At 37.4% G+C, this 21492-nt stretch overlaps 7 protein-coding genes and 2 non-coding genes across 9 annotated transcripts; 1 reads left to right on the forward strand and 8 right to left on the reverse strand.

Moving 5' to 3' along the window:
• Positions 1 to 1306: 1306 nt before the first annotated feature.
• Positions 1307 to 5386, reverse strand: LOC106395294 (protein EFFECTOR OF TRANSCRIPTION 2). The gene is made up of 4 exons (XM_048779484.1): positions 4668 to 5386; positions 4222 to 4572; positions 3453 to 4030; positions 1307 to 1951 (listed from the first exon to the last, which is right to left on the reverse strand). Exons 1-4 carry the CDS (start codon positions 4776 to 4778, stop codon positions 1612 to 1614), a joined length of 1380 nt encoding a protein of 459 aa, XP_048635441.1. The 5' UTR covers positions 4779 to 5386; the 3' UTR covers positions 1307 to 1611.
• Positions 5387 to 5833: 447 nt separating this feature from the next.
• Positions 5834 to 7430, reverse strand: LOC106454539 (delta(8)-fatty-acid desaturase 2). Its single transcript, NM_001315578.1, is given in 1 exon segment — positions 5834 to 7430. A coding segment is annotated over 1 exon segment (1350 nt). The 5' UTR covers positions 7381 to 7430; the 3' UTR covers positions 5834 to 6030.
• Positions 7431 to 8327: 897 nt separating this feature from the next.
• Positions 8328 to 10287, forward strand: LOC106453335 (U11/U12 small nuclear ribonucleoprotein 59 kDa protein-like). The gene is made up of 8 exons (XM_048779485.1): positions 8328 to 8582; positions 8656 to 8989; positions 9058 to 9141; positions 9210 to 9275; positions 9351 to 9423; positions 9515 to 9840; positions 9918 to 9958; positions 10048 to 10287. The coding sequence occupies exons 1-8, from the start codon at positions 8437 to 8439 to the stop codon at positions 10130 to 10132; spliced, it is 1155 nt and encodes a 384-aa protein (XP_048635442.1). The 5' UTR covers positions 8328 to 8436; the 3' UTR covers positions 10133 to 10287.
• Positions 10288 to 10873: 586 nt separating this feature from the next.
• On the reverse strand, positions 10874 to 11016 carry LOC125609723. The gene has a single exon (XR_007339872.1). It is a non-coding gene; the product is annotated as a small nucleolar RNA snoR135 (small nucleolar RNA).
• Positions 11017 to 11036: 20 nt separating this feature from the next.
• Positions 11037 to 11183, reverse strand: LOC125609739. The gene has a single exon (XR_007339888.1). It is a non-coding gene; the product is annotated as a small nucleolar RNA snoR145 (small nucleolar RNA).
• Positions 11184 to 11902: 719 nt separating this feature from the next.
• On the reverse strand, positions 11903 to 13756 carry LOC106450700 (reticulon-like protein B5). The gene is made up of 4 exons (XM_013892419.3): positions 13442 to 13756; positions 12638 to 12818; positions 12426 to 12567; positions 11903 to 12320 (listed from the first exon to the last, which is right to left on the reverse strand). The coding sequence occupies exons 1-4, from the start codon at positions 13635 to 13637 to the stop codon at positions 12084 to 12086; spliced, it is 756 nt and encodes a 251-aa protein (XP_013747873.1). The 5' UTR covers positions 13638 to 13756; the 3' UTR covers positions 11903 to 12083.
• A 1691-nt stretch (positions 13757 to 15447) lies between these two features.
• LOC106450704 (RING-H2 finger protein ATL67) lies at positions 15448 to 16499 on the reverse strand. The gene has a single exon (XM_013892422.3). It carries the CDS (start codon positions 16233 to 16235, stop codon positions 15609 to 15611), a length of 627 nt encoding a protein of 208 aa, XP_013747876.2. The 5' UTR covers positions 16236 to 16499; the 3' UTR covers positions 15448 to 15608.
• A 666-nt stretch (positions 16500 to 17165) lies between these two features.
• LOC106450703 (late embryogenesis abundant protein At1g64065-like) lies at positions 17166 to 18171 on the reverse strand. The gene has a single exon (XM_013892421.3). The coding sequence runs from the start codon at positions 17982 to 17984 to the stop codon at positions 17322 to 17324; it is 663 nt and encodes a 220-aa protein (XP_013747875.2). The 5' UTR covers positions 17985 to 18171; the 3' UTR covers positions 17166 to 17321.
• Positions 18172 to 18339: 168 nt separating this feature from the next.
• On the reverse strand, positions 18340 to 19877 carry LOC106454535 (desiccation-related protein At2g46140). The gene is made up of 2 exons (XM_013896652.3): positions 19568 to 19877; positions 18340 to 18991 (listed from the first exon to the last, which is right to left on the reverse strand). Exons 1-2 carry the CDS (start codon positions 19816 to 19818, stop codon positions 18742 to 18744), a joined length of 501 nt encoding a protein of 166 aa, XP_013752106.2. The 5' UTR covers positions 19819 to 19877; the 3' UTR covers positions 18340 to 18741.
• Positions 19878 to 21492: the final 1615 nt, after the last annotated feature.

Below are 21492 nucleotides of genomic sequence, written 5' to 3' on the forward strand. Positions count from 1 at the left end.
ACACATTCTCACATTCTCATTAAATTTAGTGTTATTAGTTTCCTGATTTAGTAATTCTATACACAATCTTTTGTTATTCAAAAAATCTAGATTTTAATGATTCTTTAAAGCTATTAAAGTTGGGGTTATTGGGAGTTGTATTCTTCAGCATTTAACTCATAACATAAGATTTTGAAAATATTATTTATATACCTTAGATTCTTAGAATCATTATATCAATGTATTTTCATAGAATTTCACAGTATACAAAACTTTCTATAATTCTTTCCAAATTTAATAAATCTCTCAATTTTCAAAATCAACAAATTCTATATAAATATTACTCTCACTAACACCCCTTAAATGTCAAGGTTGGGCTCCTTGTAGAACAAGGAAGGAAGCTCCTCTCTGAGACATCTAACGGCGTGACCCATATTCACGTAGTAGTTCTGATTATTTTCTTCTTTCTTTGTACTAATCTCGCAGTCTTCTCTAGCTGAAACCGTAACCATCCTCTTCGTAAACTCATATGTCTTACACTCGAACTCGAACCGGAGAAGATTCTTGTCGATACGTTGGGTATCTCCGGCGAGCGGACAAGGAATGCCATCGGGGAAAATGAAGAAGCGGGAAGGAGACTGAAGATTAAACTAGGGCCAACGTGGCTTATGTGGTCATATTTTCTCGGAGAGAACCAAAAGAAAAGTTGCCAGAAGAGTATTTGCAGAGGAATAAGACGAGAAGGCGCGACGCGAGGATAGGCCAGCAAAATTCTCTAAGGATAACCATTCTCAGACTTGTCGACTTCAACGATAAAGACCGTCGAAATTTCTGAAAAGCAACACAAATTTGAAAATCATATAATGGTTTAGGCCTTCAAGTTTCTAGTATAGCCCATAACGGAAATGCACCAATAAGAAATTGTGGACTAGTTGTAACATAACACTAGAGATTTGAAAAAGGGAAAATTCCACGTTGTAGTTTTAATATTGTGCAACTAATTTCATAGATTTCATAATTTTAGAAAATAAAAATTCCACATTGTAAGTTTTAATACTATGCAACTATTTTCACAGATTTCATTAATATAAAATTTTATCATGGCATTTATAATATACACACTAGCACTATTACAAATTTGACTCGGGATTATTATGATATAGAGGCAAACTAAAATAACCACGTATCATTTGTATAATTGTGGAAGTGATCGATGATAGTTTGTGCGTGCTCTGTATCACAATTCTCTTTACAACAATAAAACCAATTTTTTTTAAAAAAAAACTAATATTACAGTCTAAAATCTTAATATATATATATATATATATATATATATATATGTTGACTATAATCACTTTCTACAGCTTTATAGTTACTGTGTTAAAATTTTTGAAAATAACTATACAAGAATAATATCCAAAATTAAAATTATAAAATATACTATTTAAAATTTAAATAAAACAAATTCAAAGTTATAGTTGTTACCAATATAGATTTGATAGTGATTTCATATAGTCACTGATTTTACATTTAAATAATTCTAAATAATAATTAATTCCGTACAGAAATTGGTACAACAAACAAATAAAACCAGTTTAGTACAAACAATTCCAGTTAGTGGCGAGCTTTAACTTAAGTCATGATGATGACTCTCATTCCCTTATGCTCTTCACATCTTTTACGTCCTTTAACCGGAGATCTCTCACAGACCAATCCATCAAACACTTTAACACCGCACGTCACTTGTGTTTCGGCGGCTACCACCGGATGAATGTTCTCTTTATCCTTGTGTTGCCAACACCTCTTGCTTCCTTTAGGAGAGCTTCTTGTGCAAGGCACGCCATTCTTCGTTGTAGCTTCACAGAAGCTAGGCTTCGAAGCTTCTTCTTTGACGGTTTTCTCACGGTCAGTCCGGTTAAGAAGAAAGAGGAAAGCGTTGATCCTCATGCCTTTATGATCCTCACACCGTTTTTGATAAAAACCTCCCAAGGAATACACTCTGAAATTGGTAAGGGATAAGCCTTGCACCGAATGAGCCCGAAAGCAACAAACGATCAAGGGATGTGGATCGAAAGGTGACACAAGAGAGGCGGAAAGTCTCTTGATACTACCCTATAATGATCGCCTCTAGATATGACACACTAGATTAGACCAAGTTAGACTGAAGGATATTACACACCAACAATCATAAAAGTTTTGACCAATGGATATGACACACCATGATCGAAAACAAGTTTGAGAATCACTCTCAAGGTTCCAAAAATAATCACTCAAAGCTTATTTTATTTCAATGGAGATTACAACTTATTTATAAGAGACTAAACTTGATCACAAAGCTAGATAGTTATTACATTGGAAATGATAAAACTAGTGCATGGAGGAGAGAGAGTGTTTTTGAAACAAGCATTCTTTGCATGTAGGAGAGAGAAGCTTTCCATGCAATTAACCACCTAATTTTCGTCACTCTCTTTGGCCAGCAAAGAAACCATTTGATTTAGAATCTTCTTGGGCTTGTAACTTGATAAAAATGGGCTGGACATGTTAGCTAATATCTTGGGTCAATTTCTGAATGTCTTCCATGTCCATAGCCTCACATATGAGCCCAATATCACATCATACTCCTCCTCTTCAAAAAGATTTGTCCTCAAATCTTGCTCTCCGAAGAAAGAAAAACTTGAATACACACTTCCCAAAAGATCCAGCAGATTTGTAGAACATAAATAACAAAACTTTTTTTTTTTCTTTTTTTTTTTTAGAAGATGGATAGATGAGAATGGTGAATAACAGAAGTGAATACCGCTTTCAGAGTGGCTCTGATACCAAATGATAAAAACCTCCCAAGGAATACACTCTGAAATTGGTAAGGGATAAGCCTTGCACCGAATGAGCCCGAAAGCAACAAACGATCAAGGGATGTGGATCGAAAGGTGACACAAGAGAGGCGGAAAGTCTCTTGATACTACCCTATAATGATCGCCTCTAGATATGACACACTAGATTAGACCAAGTTAGACTGAAGGATATTACACACCAACAATCATAAAAGTTTTGACCAATGGATATGACACACCATGATCGAAAACAAGTTTGAGAATCACTCTCAAGGTTCCAAAAATAATCACTCAAAGCTTATTTTATTTCAATGGAGATTACAACTTATTTATAAGAGACTAAACTTGATCACAAAGCTAGATAGTTATTACATTGGAAATGATAAAACTAGTGCATGGAGGAGAGAGAGTGTTTTTGAAACAAGCATTCTTTGCATGTAGGAGAGAGAAGCTTTCCATGCAATTAACCACCTAATTTTCGTCACTCTCTTTGGCCAGCAAAGAAACCATTTGATTTAGAATCTTCTTGGGCTTGTAACTTGATAAAAATGGGCTGGACATGTTAGCTAATATCTTGGGTCAATTTCTGAATGTCTTCCATGTCCATAGCCTCACATATGAGCCCAATATCACATCAGTTTTCTTCCTGGAACAGGTCTCTTGCTGCAAGGCTCCATGTTTGGTAAGATCACTCCACAGGTTGTAACAACATCAGTGTTGTAATCTTGTCTTCTGGTGATGAAAGTCTCGGGCTGTGGTTTAACCGGTGAGACACGGCAGATTCTCTGCCCTTTATGCTCTAAGCATCTCTTTCTTCCTTTAACTGGACTCCTACTGCAACAATCCCCGTTTTCAAGTACGACTCCACAAACAGAATCAGAACAACAAGAACCACCTGAGAAGATCTCATCAGATTTGTCTGAAACCGGTTGCGGTCTGGATCGGGAGAGTTTGATTACGGAAGTGAGGAAATTGGTACTAGTACTCTTCTCCTCTTCACCAACAACAACATCACAGCTTAGCTTTCTCTCTTGGTTCCGGAGAAAAGGAAAGAGCACACGTGATACCCCGGACTCTCTGTTGCTAATAAACTCGAGGTCACCAAGCTTGTTAAGCAAATCAAGATGGCGTCGCTCCCCGTTGCTTCCTTTGTTCCACGCATAGTCAAACGTGCTCAATAGCATCCCTTCCGTTGCCTCAGCTTCCCTCTTAGACCCCATCTGACAAAACAATCACACGAGTTATTAGAGACTCTACATGTAGTTGAAAATGATCCTAACTAATATATAAGATAGATATGCCAATACACTTATCATCAGTTGATTTTACATTAGAAGTCCGTTAACACGATATCAAAGTTATTAAGCAGAAGTAAATAGATGAAATAAGATAAGAAGACATAGTAAATTACCGGAGCCCATCTATAGACAACCGAGCCATGTTTCATGAAAATGTCCTCAAACAAACCCGCCTTCTTATCTGGAGGAGACTCACAACAACCATCAAGGTTGTTGTTGTTAACAGTGCGCAAATGAGCACCGGATCGTCCATAAGACTGAAGCCTAGATCTAACACTTTCAGCTTGTCCTAGATACGCAGCGAGAACATCATCCGAGTCAAGCTTTCGGGCTTGGTCAATGACTGCTACACCAAGCTCATAGAGACCAGGACAAGATCTACGAGGTAAGTTCTGGACTCTGTATCTACCTACACCGTCTTTCCCCTTCTTGAAATCCTCCCAATCCTCCGAACCTATCAGAACCTGTGTGTTCACAGAGTCTCAGCTACTTTCATAAGCAGACAAGACTAATTAAGATCAAAAACTGAGGCGGAGAGAGATAGAAAGGAGTCAAGGACCTTCCAGTTGGAGAAAACGGCGTCGTGTTTGGTACGCTTATAGTCTTCTCTCTTGTATACAGTGGGGACAATGGCGGCAAAGGAAATGCCGTTGCCAAAATCCATTCCCATGATTCAAGGTAAGGCTTTTTTTTTCTCAGAGCTTTTATTTATATTTTTGATAAATACCAGAAGATGAGATTGAGATAAGAAAGTGTCTCCCTCCGAAAAGAGAATGGTTTGATTATATGAAGTTGTGTCATGTCATGTTACCGTTGGAACGGTAAAGCTTTCTCTGGACGGTTGGTTTCCCTTATTATTAGGGATGTTGTCATGGGCAAAAAAACCCGGCCCGGCCCGAACCCAAACTAAACCCGCCCAGAAAATACCCTAAACTATAAAACCCGAAAAAAACCCGGTACTATTAGGGTAACCCGCGAAAAACCCTAGAACTTTAGGGTTACCCAAGGGTACCCGAAAAAACCCTTTTTTGAGTTTTGTGGTTTTTTAGTTAAAGTTTTATAGTTTTAACTTAAATTTATATGTATTGAATATTTAATTTTAATCATGTTTTGTATTAAATTTGATTAATTTTCAATTATCAAATTTATTTTCTGTATAAAGTAACAAATAAAATTTTCATCATTCATAATTTTCAATTTGCAAATTTATACTATATCCATAATGTAAGTAAATAAATAAGTTATAGAGAGTGCAAAATTTAATAGTGGGCATTGTATGTTTTGATTTATACATCTAATTTTTGATTTCAATCATTTAAATCCTTAAAAATTAGGGTAAAAGTCGTCCTTTCAATTATATTTTTTTTTTAAAAACCCATAGGGTACCCGAAACCCGATAGGGTAAAACCCGAACGGGTAATTTATAAATCAAGACCCGCCCAAAATAAACCCGCGAATTTTGAAAACTGAATATACGGGTTTTGGTTTTTAAATTCCAACCGGGTTTAGGGTACCCTATGGGTAAAAACCCATTGTTAACATCCCTACTTATTATCTAGCAGTCCATGCGGAGAACGTAATAATTACCATAAATGTAGTATTTATTTTCCCTATGAACGAACAATTAGTAAACTGTATTCCATGTTTGGTTTGGTAACAGTATTATTTAATTACACATGTTCAACGTTTTGCTTGAGAAATATAGTAATCTAAAGACATCAAAAAGGAGCCAGAAACATTATAATAACTGATCACAAAAATGAAATTAAGTACATATTTTTGATGAGATCAAGTGATGATGAGTTACATCAAAAAAAAACAAAACTTAACACATCTCTTCCACTAGAAAAGTACATAACAAACGAAATTAACCACCATGCAAAACCGAACCAAAACCGATCTGTACTGTTCAGTTTTTTTTTCTAGCCATGAGTATTCAGAGCTTCCCATAGCAAATTCTCCAACACAGGATTAGTCACATCTCTAGCTTGAACCGCCGCTTTCCTCAGAGTCCTGAGCGTCCACACATTAGCCTCCCACCACGAAAGACTCCTATACGGTAGATTATGCTTCTTACAAAGCTCCTGAACCACAGGCGAAACTCCCCTGAGATGGCAACGCGGTAGCCTAGGGAACAGATGATGCTCTAGCTGAAACTGCAACCCGCCAAAGAACCAATCCATATACGACCTACACGATATATCAAGCGTACCAGCTGTTTGCTTCTCAAACCAATCGTTCCCATTAGGCGGACCGGTGTAAACATCTGCCGCAAAATGGTTTAAACAGAACTGAACGTGCTGAATCGCCGTGACGGCCATGCTTAAAAAGACAAAGATGATCCTCTCTTGCCAGTTTGGCAGGAAGGATACTAAAAGAGGAAACCACGTCCAGAAAACAAGAATCCCAGCTATGTTCAATGCCCTATCAGGAACGTGACGTCTAGAGAATAGCAAAAGGAATGTTTGGATAAAGAGATTGATTCTCCCCACACACATGATTGGATAAAACGACCAGTGTTGGTAGCTGATCAAGAACCGAGCCAGTGGATCGAACGTTAACCTCCTTCCATAGAAACGTGACGTCATGGACTTAAAGAACTTGCTCGAGACGGCTAAGACAGGGATGTGCTGGAGGTCAGGATCGTGGTCAAGACTATTACAAGAGATATGGTGAGCGTTATGCGTCCATTTCCACCACGCGATCGATATCCCGGTGATGCAGTTACCAGACAGAAGCTGGACGAGTTTATTACACGGCTTCGTTGACGTCACGTTGTAATGACCAGAGTCATGTCCCACGTAAGCGCTCTGGATCCAGAGAAGGCCCAGCAAGACGGCGGATATTAAGTGGGCCCATATGCTCGTGCATGCAACAACACCGTAGACAACCGCAGCGAGCATCGCAGCGACGCACGTGAGCGTGAAAAGAGTCACGTGACCTTTTTTGTCGAAGAGTCCGCGTTTAGAGAACTCCGCGGCTAAACGACGGTAGTCACGCGACACGTCGGACACGTGGTGGTCTTTCACGTGGTAGCCGTTGTGGAGGTTCTCGAGGTGGCGCCATGCGGTTCCGGGGTGGTAAGCGATGAACGCGTCGGTGACGTCTTGACCGGCGAGGTTTAGGATCGCTGCTTCGCCTCCGGGGTGGGATTTGACCCAGTGGGAGACGTCGTAGACTTTGCCTTGGATTGAGATCCATAAATCTCCGGGTTGGTTGTGTTTTTTCAGATCATCGCTTGTAATGAATCTCTTCTTTGTCTGCTCCGACATTGTTGAAACAGAGATGGTTTTTAATCAGAATCTTGAAATTAACTGAATCCAAGTTGAGAAAGGTTGTAAGAGAAACCTTTCTCTCTATGGATTTGTAAATTACAGATTCTGAATTAGAATTGTTCTTTGTGCTTTCTTATATATTTGGTTTGTTTATTATTGTTTAGGAATCTATAATTCGAATCTTTGACACATGTTATGTGTTTTGTTTTTAGGACCGATTTGCATGGTTAAGCGTGTAAAACTCCCCTTGTGTTAACGTTAACGTTCAATTAATGGAATGGTGATTAAAGAAAATCTCCATTGACAGATCATCTGTTGTCTTTTACATAATCTGTCGGCAAAGTTTATTTGTCATTAGTTGGTGTTTGGTCTATCACTTTCTTCTATTTATGGTTGACTCAAAAGGCAACTTTAGAGTATCCTCCAAAGTGACAAGTCATCTACAACTGAATAAATTCCAAAAGCAGAAAATTGTATACTAAACTTTGGTAAAAAAAAAGTTAAAAAAACTTAACCAACTTCTTTAACACTCATTTATTATTGTATTAAAAAACTATTAAAATTAGTATATAAACAATTTTATTATTGATCTGTTTTATATTGTTCATCAATAATTTTATACTATACTTTATAAAAATTATTATGTCTTAACGTTTCGTGCACTATTCTAAACAGTTTTATGAAAAAATAGCATGACATTTCTCACTTGATTCCATGAAAATTTCATATTAATGAATTTATGTTGGAACTTGAAAATTGAAATCCAAACTTCTGAAATAAAAGCAGTTATCAACTCTTTTTCTTGGGTCCAACAACCAATAAGCAACTAACTATTAATCAATTAGATTAAGAGAACTGGGCTTATTATTATATGTTTCTTTAAAATGGGCCTATCTATACCCATTCTGAAAGCCCAAAGTCATCTCTCCCTCTAGAGCTCTCTTCCTTTGCTTTTGCCGGCGTCGAAACCTCCTCCGTGTAACAAACTCCACCACCATCATTAGCTCCTTTCCTCGTTGCTCTCGCCTACGCTGTGCAGCTCAAACCGGTAACATGAATCCGGCGAGTTACCAGCCTCCGTTCCACTGGGCTCCGATGCTACCTCCCGATCCACCTCGCCGCGGTGCGTTCTGGAACACCAAGAACATATCCGATCAGCTCAAACAGCTCCAAGATACAATCCACCTCGCAAAATCAATGTAAGCGAAGGCCCACACACTATCAATCGATTGAGTGTTGTTGCAATCTCATTAGTTGTATGCAATTTCATAGGGAGAAGGAACTGGATGCGTTGAGGATGATCAAAGACGGTAAAGGTTCGATGGAAACTGTGGAGGGAGGGTCAGGGGTAGAGTGTTTGAGGAGATATGTAGAAAGTGTGAAGGTTGATTTGGAAGAGCAGGAGAAGCTTTCAGTGGAAGCTGCTAACTCCTTGATGTCTACGTTAAGAGCACAGCTTGAGCCTTTTAGGTTTGTTGTTGACGAGAGTTCTCCATGGGAGGAGAAATCTGCGGCGGCGAGATTGAGTTGTAGGATGAAGAAGTCTAAAAGGAATAAACTTTGGAAGAAGAAGAAGAGACGTTGTGTTGCAGAGATGCGTGCTAAGGTAGGGGTTTGATTGAAAGCTCTGTTTAGGTTGTATTGTAGTATTTTGAGTTGTTGATTGTATTACAGGAGCCTGAGAGATTTGAACAAGCTGATCGAGAGGCTGATGAGTGGAGGGAAAAGGAAATGGCCAAGGACATGGCTAACAGAAAGGTAATAAGTGGTGAAGCGATCAAATATGTTCGTTGTGTTGGTATCTGATGGGTTCTGTCTGTTTTCAGGTTGATGAGATGAAGGCAATTGAGAAGGTCAAGGCGAAACGAGAACGAAGGAGACTAGAACCCGAGGTGAGACATCTCAATGTTATCTTACGAATTCATGTTTGGTTACGGTAAACAGTCTCATGGTTTGAATGTTTTCAGCTTGAACTAGCTCTAATTGTTGAGGAAATGCAAGAGTTGCGTTCGCTAAGAATCGAGAAACTAAAGAAGCAAGGTATGTCAATAATCTGAAGTAGTGCAATGCGTTCTGATACCACGACTAGGACTCTCAAGTAAAGGTGTAATATCATATGGACACTGTGCAGGGCATTTTTTTCCGGAAGAAGATGACAAGTTCTTCGATAGTGTTCGCGCTGCTGTGGAGCAAGAGGAGAATCAAGCTCAGTCTGTAATCAACACAGAGAACGAAGAGAATGTCATTGCCTCCGAGGAAGACACTAATCTAACAACCGATAACAAAATCATCAACAATGACACGGATAAAGAAAGCAATACTGTCTTAGGGGCGGCTTGTGAAAAGAAAATAGAAGCTCCTCCTCCTGACAATGGTGTCGACAATGTATCAAATTTACCGGTGGAATGTTATCACTACTACTACGGAAGCAATTTGGACATGGGAAGGCTTATTGAGGTGGGTTTTGTTTAACTCTCTGTCTAAGTTTATTTATTAGATCAAAGATTTAGCTGAGTTATGGTTTTAAAATACAGATTAGAAGAGAATGGGATGCATATCTGAGTCCAGGAGGAAGGTAATATCAGCATTTATTTGTTTCCTCACACTTTTAGACAAGCTTTAAATGTTTCTCTTGAGAAAATGGTCTTGTTTTCATCTATACAGCCGGATTCCTGGACATTGGGTGCAGCCATCGGCACCAGCTAATGAGATTTGGGCTTCTTGTCTTGTTAAAAACTCCAAAGAGTGATCTTAGTTAGTAGGCGGTCGTATTCTAGGAGACAGGACAATGTTAATCTTAAACTAGAGTTCCATAAATATTGTTGCTGGAGAAATCTTAAGTTAGTGTCGATCCTGTTTTAAAACATACCAACTCATGGATAACGATTTTGTTAGTTTGATGAATGGATTCTGTAAGCCAGGACAATGCTGATCTTAGCTCGTATATAATGGATTCTCACTCATACATAACTATTTCTTTTGTCCGAAAACAAAACTATTGTTGATTTAAATAATCTTGTCAGCAACAGTTCCAAAAACTGCTGAAGATGAGATCTGTAGATCGAACGAATTATCGGTATTTCTAGCTTATAATAAATGCCTCAATGGACCCAATATTTTGCTTTTAAGATAGTATTATTCAGCTAATTAACAATTAATTCAATCTTCAAAATAATAAATTCGTTAATTCAATTCAAGAACATTAAATTGTTGTTTGTATTTAAAATATGTTATGCATATTTCACTAGCCAGGTAAGTTTACGATGAAATACTCAGTTGTTAGGTTAAGAACTTTGAAATAGTGTATATGAGTTGGTCAATTGTCCTGTTCAATTGGCATGCCGGTCTTGTCGGAAGTGCAGATTCATGTAATAATCGTGACAAGGCAACACAGAAGTCCTCCCAAGTGTACGAATCAAATATCTTTCTACCACTCCCATCCACTCAAAAAATGTCATATTAAAGGGTATTTGGATAAAAAAGAAAACAAAAATGTGGGGAAGATGATTGTTGAGCTATTCAATAGAGAAAGTGAATCACAACTGCCCATCTGCCCAAAATTGATTTTGCATGGGAAATCTTTCGTACAAAGTGCATTATTAGCACTAAGCCGATACACACTATCCCTGCTTTTCTCGAAACATACACATCAACAATTTACACCAAGAACTCACGACAATCCTATAACAACAGATAATCAACGATCTCTTGGATACACTTAATCTACGAAGGTTAAATAAATTTGTTAGAGAAGCCTCATTTCATGAGCTTTACTCGCTTCCCTGCTGGGTCCTTCGATCTTCTTAATTTAAAAAAAAGGAAAATTTAATCGAAAAATTAAAAGAAATCAGGAATTGAAACCACAGATTCCGACAAATCTCCGATAATGAATTATACGAAGGTAAACTTGGCTTGAATACGCATTGAATTTACAGCGTTTCACCCATAGGTCCTTCGTTAACAATTAAAAAATTAGAAATGCTCAGCGAATACGAACCATAATGTAATCGGATTTCATCTCGCGAACGATCAACTATTTTTTCCGATATTAACTCTTCATCGCATCTCAAAGTAAAGAAAAGAAATTTCAATAACATAACAAAAGTTGACAGAAAAAAAAGAGAGATCTAATTCGAATGCGGCGAGGAAGAGGAGCTGATGAAGTTATTTTGTATCGTTAGATCTGTTTATATAGAGGCGTGTATTAGGGCTACTGCGACGTATCATAGCCGTTGGATTAGGCCCATATTTATGATCTGGACTTTTACTTCAAGCCCATCTTTACGCAACGAATATGTGCTGTTGAAGACTGTGGCCCAAGTAACTTATTGGGCCTGAATTATAAATCACAGAATGGTCACCCGTAGTTGATGACCCGGCAAATCATGAATATGTTTGCGAAAAAAACACCTTTGGTTATTTGATTTTTCTTCAGTTTGGCTTGGTCAATTTATACCAAGTTGCAAAACGTAAACACCTTTGATTATTTATTTCAAGTGTTCTCCCTAAGAAGCCATAATAAAAAGGCAAATAGTTTTTGTTTTAATAGAAAAATACAAAAAAAAATTGAGTTGCAATCAAAATGTGATACATGACATTTAGGCCATTAGCGTTCAAAACTCTGAAAATGGCCACCAAATTCCACATTGATCAATGTATAAAACCAAAAAGCAAAAGGAAACAGACATACAAGTCTCTGTTCAACCCAACTTAGCCTTGAGGGAAGCAATGGGAATCTTGGAAACAACCTTTTCATCGAACACAAGGTAATGTTTGTGCAACTCCTTGAACGCTTTCTCTGCGAACGGATCAACCTTGTCCTCGTGTTTCTCGTACATCATTGGCACTGTGTGCAACAACACGAAGCAGATGTACACCAGAGTCAGGAAGTTGCACCAGTTCCCCACCACCGAGATGATCCATAGACCAACCACAACCTAAATACAACATTAACAATGTAAATGTGCTACGAACTTAAAAACCATTTTCTAGATTGTTTCTTGAGGCTGCAAATGTCAGTAACAAGGAAGTAGTAAACATACCATGAGGAACTTTTTAAGGTCCCTGCCTAAGGCAATGCTTCGCAGGATAACAAAACCTTGGTTTAGTTCGTTTCTCAGGGAAGAGGCAATCAAAAGGAAAGGCTCCTCCGGAACATGGATCTCTGGAATTTGAGGTGGACTCCTGAGGAAAATAAAACAAGGATATGAGAAAAAAAAAAAAAACACCAATAAAGGCATTAATCAAGGCTTACTTCTTGATGAAAGTGTGAGCATTGGACCACAGAAACAAGCCTCCAAGAGCAAGAATCGAAACGTGACACAAAAGACTCAACAAATGATACTCAACCAGCTCAAAGAGAACCCAAATAGCAGTCGCCACACCGAGAACAGCAGCTGACAGCTTTTTATCCCTCCACAAGAACACATCAGCAGCTGCAAATAATCATTAAGAACGCAGAAATAAATAAGGCAAATGTATGAGAGAATATATACTATATATATTAAAAACATACAAACATAGATTAGAGTATTCAAACATAATATTAATACTTTCATAATGCAACATAAATCTCTTAATCTAATCAAAATCGAGCTCGTGCTCTCAATTCAACAAAGACATTCTCCTCCTTTTAATGCCTAAATCAATTCAATATACTATAAATATATAAAAAGCATACAAAAATAGATTAGAGTATTCAAACATAATATTAATACTTTCAAATCCAAATTATGTAGCTAAGTTTTTATTCAAAATGCAAAATAAATATCTCAATCTAATCAAAACCAAGCTCATGCTCTCAAATCAATTCAACAAAGACATTCTCCTCCTTTTAATGCCTAAATCCCTAAGCTCCCATTTCGAACCGGGAACGAATCCTAATAACCGATCTAAGAAAATAAACCGGTTAACCGCCCAATAACCGGAAACTACTCTCACGCATCAAATCATCATCAATCGGATCTGGAAAACGAGTAACTAGGCCCCTGATATTGCAGATCAACGCATAACAAACCAAAACGATAATGTGAATCAATGAAAAGGTAAAGAATCGTACGCTTTCCACCGCCGAGGACCTTGTGAACAGGCTTCTCCCTGCCGAACAAGCGGTAGATCTTCGCCTTCACAGCCGACGGCGAATCAGGCTTCTCGTACTCGGAGTCGGACGACGAGTCGTGGTGGTGGATCTTCTCCGAGATCTTGTCCATCAGAGATTGCTCCGCCGGCATCGATTTCTCAATCTCTTCCGCCATTTGATTTTTTTTTTCTCGATTTCGAATTTCAACGAAGGAGAGGAGGAGAAGCGAAGAGGTGAATAATAGGTTTTATAATCACGAAGCGTGAGGTTCGGGACCCGATCGTGTTGGTTCGGAGACCGTTTAACGGCGTTAGTATCTTTTTAATTTTTATATATAGTCAACGTTTCGTTGACGGAGAAGTAGAGACGAACGTGTAGGCGACGCAAAGGAGGAGAGCGGCTGATGGTGCGTCATGCGTGTCATTACCTTTTTTATTATATGTTACCGACACCACGAGTGTTTTCTGGACGTAATCGGTACCAGATCGTGATTTTTTTCACGCTCGTTTTAAATGTATAACGAAAGCGCGGAATATATTTTGATGAAAAAAATTCTATAATTGTATTTTCTCTTTTTTTAAAGTAGATTTGGGCATAAGATTCGTAACCCGAAATCTAAATCAAACCCGAACTAAAAAACTCGATTTATATCTAATCTGAAATTTAAAAAATATCAGAAATAGTTTTGTAGGAAGTGTTATCAGCCGAACCCGAACAGATAATTTAAAATATTGAAAAATCTGAAAAATATCTGAAAATCGATATGAATGTCTAAACTAGTCACAAGTATAAACATTTGAAACATAAATATGTACTTTAAATATTCAAATTTATTTATTTTGAAATAATATCTAAAAATAAGTATTTAAATTTTAAATATATATCTTTAATATCTTATATTGTATATAAATAAATATTTATTTCTTATCTTTTTTAAAAAAAATTGGATTAACTTCGTATATAATTCGCGAACCAAACTAGTATAACCGAAATTCAAATGATGTGATACAAATTGTAACCAAAATTGATGTATTATATCCTAACATGATTCGTATTTATAATATGAAATCATTTTTTATATTTGTCAAAATTTATTTCATTATAATATTGATTCAATCTTTATTATAATATAAATTTATGGGTTTCGAACGACGTCGTTTTGCTTAGGGGAAACCTGATTTGAGGGAGGGGTACACGACGTAACACTCATGTCACTGGCTTACGTGTAGGTCGAATGTTATGGGAAATGTAAAGTGTATACGTGGACCCATGTAATCAAAATCAAAGCGTGGTTAATTACTTATTAACAAATGCATTTTACCACTAAAATGAGAAAATAAAGCTTCAACCAGATAGTGCGGGGAGGTATAGAAGCGAATTCGTGGACTATTCTAAGTCAATTAACAACAATTAACGCATTCACAGTCTTTATGACTAAACAAATATTTTCAAATACACATGTTCACATCACGCAAGCTCCTCACGTTCGATGACTAACGTGCGCCTTATGAAGAAAAACATCTCCAGCTATCGGCCACCATATATAGTCCATAGAACAAGGGCGTCCGAGGCACGTAAGAGATATCAGATTCACTTGAAGTCAACACTTACTCGGAATTTAAGCATGTAGCAATCTGCGTTTGTAACGCACCAGTCGTAACTATGTTACCTATCATACAGTTTATAAAGAAAATTTAAATAAGTCTAGGGAAATATATCTTAAAATATTTATTTCATTTATAAAACTAAGTTAGTCTACATGAATAAACCATACTTTTGTTCCCATGCTACTACTAACCTTAACTCTTTTTGTTCTCAGCTTTAGAAACATCTTTTCCTACAACCAAAAAAATATCTACTACTAGTAGTCTAGTACTAATATTTAACTAACGTTACACTGTTCAAACTCATGTCACAGTTTACGACCGTGTGTTAGATTTTAAATCGCTACGTCAACAACGGGTAAAACACGTGAAAGCAAATCATTCAGACTTCAAAATGAATTTCATTTCGATGATATTAATGGCAAACTCCTCTTTTGATGGAATTTTTAATTACAAATCAGTGAAGTTGTAATGAAACGGAGCCAATAATAATAATAATACACCCTAGTAATTAGGCGAATATAGATCTAAGTAAAAATATCTCATCTTCTTGCTCTCCTCCGGTCAGCGGCATATTGTGAGAGCGGCACAACTTCCGACAAAGGTGTTGACTGAGGCGTAGACGTCGGAGTCGGAAGCGGCGAGTTCCGACAAACAGGACAAGATCCGTTTAGTTTAAGCCACGCGTCTAGACAACATAAATGGAAGTAGTGTTTGCACTCTGGCATCATCCTCAACATCTCCGCTTCTTTATACTCACACAAACAGATCGAACAAGTGGTATCTCCACCGCTACCAAATCCATCGGAAGACGCGGCGGAGGTTTCTTTTGAGAAGTGGAACTTAGGGTAAGAGTTTATGACGGCTTGGTCAAGTCCCACGTTGACGTCACCCGCTTCAAGATCTTCTTCTGCGACGAAGATTACGCGAGGGAGTATAACGCTTGCGCTGGTGGATTCAACGGCGGTTGTGCGGCGGCGAGAGCCGCGGCAACAGATGTAGGAGGATAAAAGGACGGTGGAGAGGAGGACGAGGAAACCGAGAGCTATGGCTATGGAGTAGCCAAAGCCTAGAGTAGTGAGGTAAGAGTGGTTGGAGTCGTGTGGAGGCGACGGTGGAAGAGGAGGGTGGAAGAGGAAGACGGGGGAGGAGGAGGCGGCGGTTGACATTTGATGGTCAAGAAGAAAAATGGGTCCATGTGTGAGAAAGAGAAGAAAGAAGGAGAGAGTGATGAGAAAATTTAATTTTAAAATTTTGGAATATTATTTTAATTAATTAGTTAGGGGAAGAGAGAAGAGGTGGGTGGAAATTGCAGATGCATTTAATATTGTTTGGAAACTGCAAATTCTGCATTTATTAATAATGTTGGTGTTATTAATTAAGTGGCCAACCAAGGAATATTATTTTTAACTTTTGCTGTATTATTTTAAATTTTATTTTCTCATTTTATTTTATGTGTTCGAGCCTTGTATCATTGACTGTTTAACCATATTTGTCAGTTCCGTATTTGATGGGTGACATGCGTCCAATTAGAAAATGTATATCATACTCAATCGCTGTCTTGTGTCGTTGAAATTTGTTTTGGTTCGATTTGTGTGATTCTAGGCTTCTCAATGCAAATTGTCAAACGTTCTTGCCTCTTTGGCGTCCGTATTAAACTCGACGTTTGCCTCTTTGGTGTAAAAACGATTAATGAGCGTATAGTATAAACTTATCACATAAGTATTTTAACAAACATTAGAAAATGTAACGATCGTTGATATAAAACGAATCGTTTTACTACAGACAAAATAGAAGCTTAGCTAACAGTTGGATACAAGTACATCGTGAACTAGCAAACATGTGTGTGCATGTGATTGTTTAAAGACCGTTTATATCGATTAAAAGATATATTAGTCAATAAACCATGTGGCTAATGAGTAACATGACCAGCTGATCGAAAAAATGGACTTGTTATTCGGTTTCTAAAACGGAAATACACAATTAATCCAATCGATTTACTGCTAACTAGCGTACTAGAACAGTCGGTTAGTTTTTCTAAAAATCTAATAAATGTTTCATATATATAACAGAAACTTCATGCTCCCTCCATTCAAAACTATAGCAACTCTGAGAAAATTAGAACTATAATAGTTCAAAACGTACTTTATACAAATGTATCATCATGCTGATCCAATCCAAGAAATAAAACGATTTAAAAAAAAGCGTGAATACATATCATAAGTTCATAACGTATACCTTTGGAAACCGAAAACTCAAAGATCGATATCTTTCTTGCACTCAGTATCTTGAATAGCCTGTCGAGTGATGTTCACAGCCATAGTGCAGTTCATTTTAACCGTTACGTGTTTCTTCACAATCCCCAGTATCTTCACCTTACCACCAACCCTAGTGTAACTCCACACGTTCAAAAGACCTGACCCACTTACTTCTCGAGCCAAACTCGGATCCATCAGAAACCGACCTATCATAATATCAACCGTCATGTTCATCCGCACCGTCCGATGCGCTCTCGCCTTTCCCGGTGGCCCACGTGCTTCACCCACCACCGTTCCTTTGTAATATATATCGGTCGTTGTGTTCGAATACCTAAACGACGCAGAGTTCGGGTTCTTGACCGACACGTCGACGATCATCGAGATGTTTGTTCCCAACAGTTGGATCTGAGTCCCGGTGGTCGAGTCTAGACCGTTGACTGTCACGCCGTTCATTTTTATGATGGGGTCTTTGACTCGGAACACCGTGAAGACTAAAGTCAACACGACTGTGATAAGAATTAGAGATGTTATAATGACACAGGTTAAGCATCTGATTCGGTTTCTGCGACGATGGAGAGCTTGTTTGTTGGTGACTGGACAATCGGTCAACGGAAGTACGGTCGCCGGAGCTAACGGACGAACATGTTCTGGTTCGGTCATGGTGGTTGTGTGTGTGTGTGTGGTGGGGTGGGAGGTGGGGGAGTCGGATTAATTACTTCTAGTTATGTGAATTATATAAACTAGCTTAGTGATGGGGAATGTTGACTTTATATGTACATCTGTATTTCATGTGTCATTAATACTTCAGAAAAAAATGAGAACATTAATGTAATGGGCCTAACCACTAACAAAGTTGGGATCAATTATTGCAGTGGAAAAATGAGAATGGTATTAAATTGGTTTTGATTTAACGGTCATTTTGGTGGAGAAGAGAGTTAGAAGCTGCGTATAGGTGGCGTGGGGATGCGGTTCGTACCAAAGAGAATTTACCAACACATTACAAGTTGGACTTTTGCACCAGCGTCGGAGCAGAGCTTTCGTGGTTATAAACATTTTAACATAAGTTTTAATAATTTTTCTTCATAATTTAAGAGCCATCAAATCTACCTATATTAATTTTTAGAAAAAAATTAGAAATCAATGCAAATGTTTCATCATACTATGGTCAGAACCGGCTATACGTCCAAGCATTCTTTTGAGATATAGATTTTATAGTCATATTCATACAAGGCAATTACGGCTGTACGCATACATCTAATTAAAATTATAAATCACATTCCATGGAAACATGCATAGCCAATAAAAGTATTCAACAACCCAATAACAAAACCAACAAAAGAGAATTCCAGAACTGAAATATGCAATCGTCTATGTTTTATTGAAGACTGGATTATAATTAAGAAAATAATAGTTGAAATCAAAAGAAGTCGCGAAGAGAAGGGAGCTTGATCTCCCCCTTAGTAGAGACAGGAATGGTAATGTCACCAACAACAGGAATGTCGATGGTTAGACCAATGTCAAGTTGATAGTCAATGTCCCAGTCCGAGCCAATGTCCTTCATTAGATTAACCGCTATGCCATAAGCCACCTTAACCGGTACGTCCAGAACCGTCGTGCCCTTCCCAACCAACGAACCCGGGTCCGGTATTGTGCCAGACGCGATAGTCCTACGCAACCACAAACATTATTAATTAGCATATGATCAGTGAACCTGCATAACACTTGAAGCGTGCGTAACGTACTAACGTTACATAAAAAGCACTGGTATATATATCCGTATATGCAGATGCAGCTGACAATGTTATATAATCTAATCTATTATATTCCTAAGCAAACCGGACTACATGCAGATACAAATATTTCGTCTCGTTCCCATGCAAACATGTGTTACTAGTGCCGTGTAATGTTTATGTCTAAAAGATAAACGTTATGGACTCAGAGATGCTAGTCTTGTTAGAGATCATTAGGGATTGTACATGAATTATTGAATATAACACATATGCATTAGTAACGGACCATTATATTTCTTGTTTTACAGATCTCAAAATTTAGACAATACATAATACATTCTTTTAAAAAAGTAAAAAGACAATACATATATGCATGTGACACAAATGTTATAGCATGCACGTATGGGTAGTTATATTATTGATTTGTGTATTAACAAGTGAACAAACTCAATTTTCATTCGTCCGCTGAAGGGTTAGTTGAAAAAATAAATAATTGAAAAAATAGAAGAGAACCTTGTGGCACTCTTGAGGATGTAAGAGATCTGACAAATAGGGATGGATTGAGAGTAAGGATTTTTGACGGAGACCTTGGCGTGATAATCAACACCTTGACGTGACACGCCTTTGAAATCAACGTCGTCAACGGTGGCTTCCGGCGTCGGAATATTAGCTAGCTTCTCCGCAATGAAACCTTTGGCTTTATCCAACAAGCTTGAGATCACCGACCCGTTTTCCTCTACCAACTTTTGCTCCGATGATGCCATTTTTTATAATAATCTTCAAAATGATCAGATCTCTATCTCTCTTCTTATCTCTAATGGCTCTATTGATTATATAAGATTTGTGTTTCTTTTTTAAGGATATATTAATTACCTTAATTGCGGAGCGTGACATTTATATTCCTATAATTTGTTGTAATAAAAGATCATTGTAATCTTTTTATTATTTTTAAAAGGAATAATATACAAACACCATTATGCATATTCGAAGGAAAGATCCGTTTGTTTTGGTTTGATCATGGTCATGGTCAACACGTACTGCGTTCTTGCTTCATTTGTATGTCCGAAATTTATTTTCTTTTTAAGAAAAAAAATCTCACTCTAAAAATATATTAACTAATATCCTGATTCCTAACAAAAGTAATTAGCAGTTGTCTTTAAAAACTACGTGCTGGATAGTAGCGTACTACGTTACCAAACGTTTATTTTTGGGCAAATAATCCGATATCAATTGCCACTTTAACGTCAACAAAAAATTCCTTCACGTGTATACCAGAGACATGGGTTTGGTCTGGTTACTACAGTGACCTTCATACACCACGTGTTATATGTCTTACGGTTCATGTTTTGTGTTTCTATCTTATTCCAGAAGGAAAGAGAACAGGAAAACTCAGCTAACGATCGTGTTGTTGAAGAATTCAGCATGCTCAGGAAAGAACGCCAAAAGCTCATCTTTGGTTACCCACATAAAATCCTCGTAGTTACTTATCTTGTACTTCGATGCTGCTACTACACTACATCTGAATAAGAACCTACAAAAAATAAAGAAGATTGTATAGCCATATGAGTAATTGGAGCATTTTTCTTTCTTTGTTTCAATTAGAGCTATGTTGTTTACCTTGTAAGATGGCAAATCAGGTGTTTCTTCTGTAGGTTGTATAGCCATGTGAGCCATTGGAGCATTTCCAACAAAGTATATGTGAGTTAGGTCTCCTAAGAACTTCAAAGCAGATTCCGCGCACTGCAAATTACTAAAGGAACAATAAGCACTAGAAGAACGGAAGTGATGATGATGTTATAGATTGAAATAGAAGGGACAACCGTCACACCTTGCGAAGATTTGGCTACGAATCATACATTTTTTTCAAAAAAATGCCTGACAGTTTTGTCGCTGGTAGCTCCAAATGGCTTGCCGAAGATGAGAAGATACAGTTTCTTGTCGCTGGTTGCATCTTTCGATAACATAGGATGAAGGTCAAAATGTTTCAAACTTTTGTTGTCTTCGTTTCTTTAGAAAATAATGATTTTATAATGGTTAATCCACCAATTTAGAGAGTATTATGAAGTTTTACTAAATTAATTGACAAAAAAATAAAACGATATACCATGAAAGAGAGTTTAATATACACTACTACAAACGTAGAATGTGTTTAAAAAATTTAATACAACACAAAAGATCATAGGCTTCAGTATAACACATAGATTTTTAAAAAAATTCAAAAATATGAAAATACTGTTTTAATGCATAGTTGCATCTTTCACTAACATATGATGAAGGTCAAAGAGGTTTGAAACCCTTATTGTCTCCGTTTTTCTAGAGAATAGCGGTTTTATAGTGGTTAGTCCATGATATATGGTGTTTTATACATCTTGTATATATGCTTTTAAATTGGTTTTCAAGTCTTTATCGAGTCTTCCTAGTCCTTTTGGAGTCATTAT

Source organism: Brassica napus, chromosome A5, assembly GCF_020379485.1.
Source record: "Brassica napus cultivar Da-Ae chromosome A5, Da-Ae, whole genome shotgun sequence".
In the NCBI taxonomy this organism is placed as follows: domain Eukaryota; kingdom Viridiplantae; phylum Streptophyta; class Magnoliopsida; order Brassicales; family Brassicaceae; genus Brassica; species Brassica napus.

Coding starts and splice junctions, on each gene's coding strand:
- LOC106450703 (XM_013892421.3), bottom strand. CDS start 17,984: ATGACCGAACCAGAACATGTTCGTCCGTTAGCTCCGGCGACCGTACTT.
- LOC106453335 (XM_048779485.1), top strand. CDS start 8,437: ATGAATCCGGCGAGTTACCAGCCTCCGTTCCACTGGGCTCCGATGCTA. Junction 9,276..9,350: donor GAAGGAGACTAGAACCCGAG/GTGAGACATCTC, acceptor GAATGTTTTCAG/CTTGAACTAGCTCTAATTGT. Junction 9,424..9,514: donor CGAGAAACTAAAGAAGCAAG/GTATGTCAATAA, acceptor GACACTGTGCAG/GGCATTTTTTTCCGGAAGAA.
- LOC106450700 (XM_013892419.3), bottom strand. CDS start 13,637: ATGGCGGAAGAGATTGAGAAATCGATGCCGGCGGAGCAATCTCTGATG. Junction 12,819..13,441: donor GGTCCTCGGCGGTGGAAAGC/GTACGATTCTTT, acceptor GATTATTTGCAG/CTGCTGATGTGTTCTTGTGG. Junction 12,568..12,637: donor GCTCACACTTTCATCAAGAA/GTAAGCCTTGAT, acceptor TATTTTCCTCAG/GAGTCCACCTCAAATTCCAG.
- LOC106454535 (XM_013896652.3), bottom strand. CDS start 19,818: ATGGCATCATCGGAGCAAAAGTTGGTAGAGGAAAACGGGTCGGTGATC. Junction 18,992..19,567: donor ATCCTCAAGAGTGCCACAAG/GTTCTCTTCTAT, acceptor GTGGTTGCGTAG/GACTATCGCGTCTGGCACAA.
- LOC106395294 (XM_048779484.1), bottom strand. CDS start 4,778: ATGGGAATGGATTTTGGCAACGGCATTTCCTTTGCCGCCATTGTCCCC. Junction 4,573..4,667: donor CCGTTTTCTCCAACTGGAAG/GTCCTTGACTCC, acceptor GTGAACACACAG/GTTCTGATAGGTTCGGAGGA. Junction 1,952..3,452: donor AAGAGACCTGTTCCAGGAAG/AAAACTGATGTG, acceptor AGGTTTTTATCA/AAAACGGTGTGAGGATCATA.
- LOC106450704 (XM_013892422.3), bottom strand. CDS start 16,235: ATGTCAACCGCCGCCTCCTCCTCCCCCGTCTTCCTCTTCCACCCTCCT.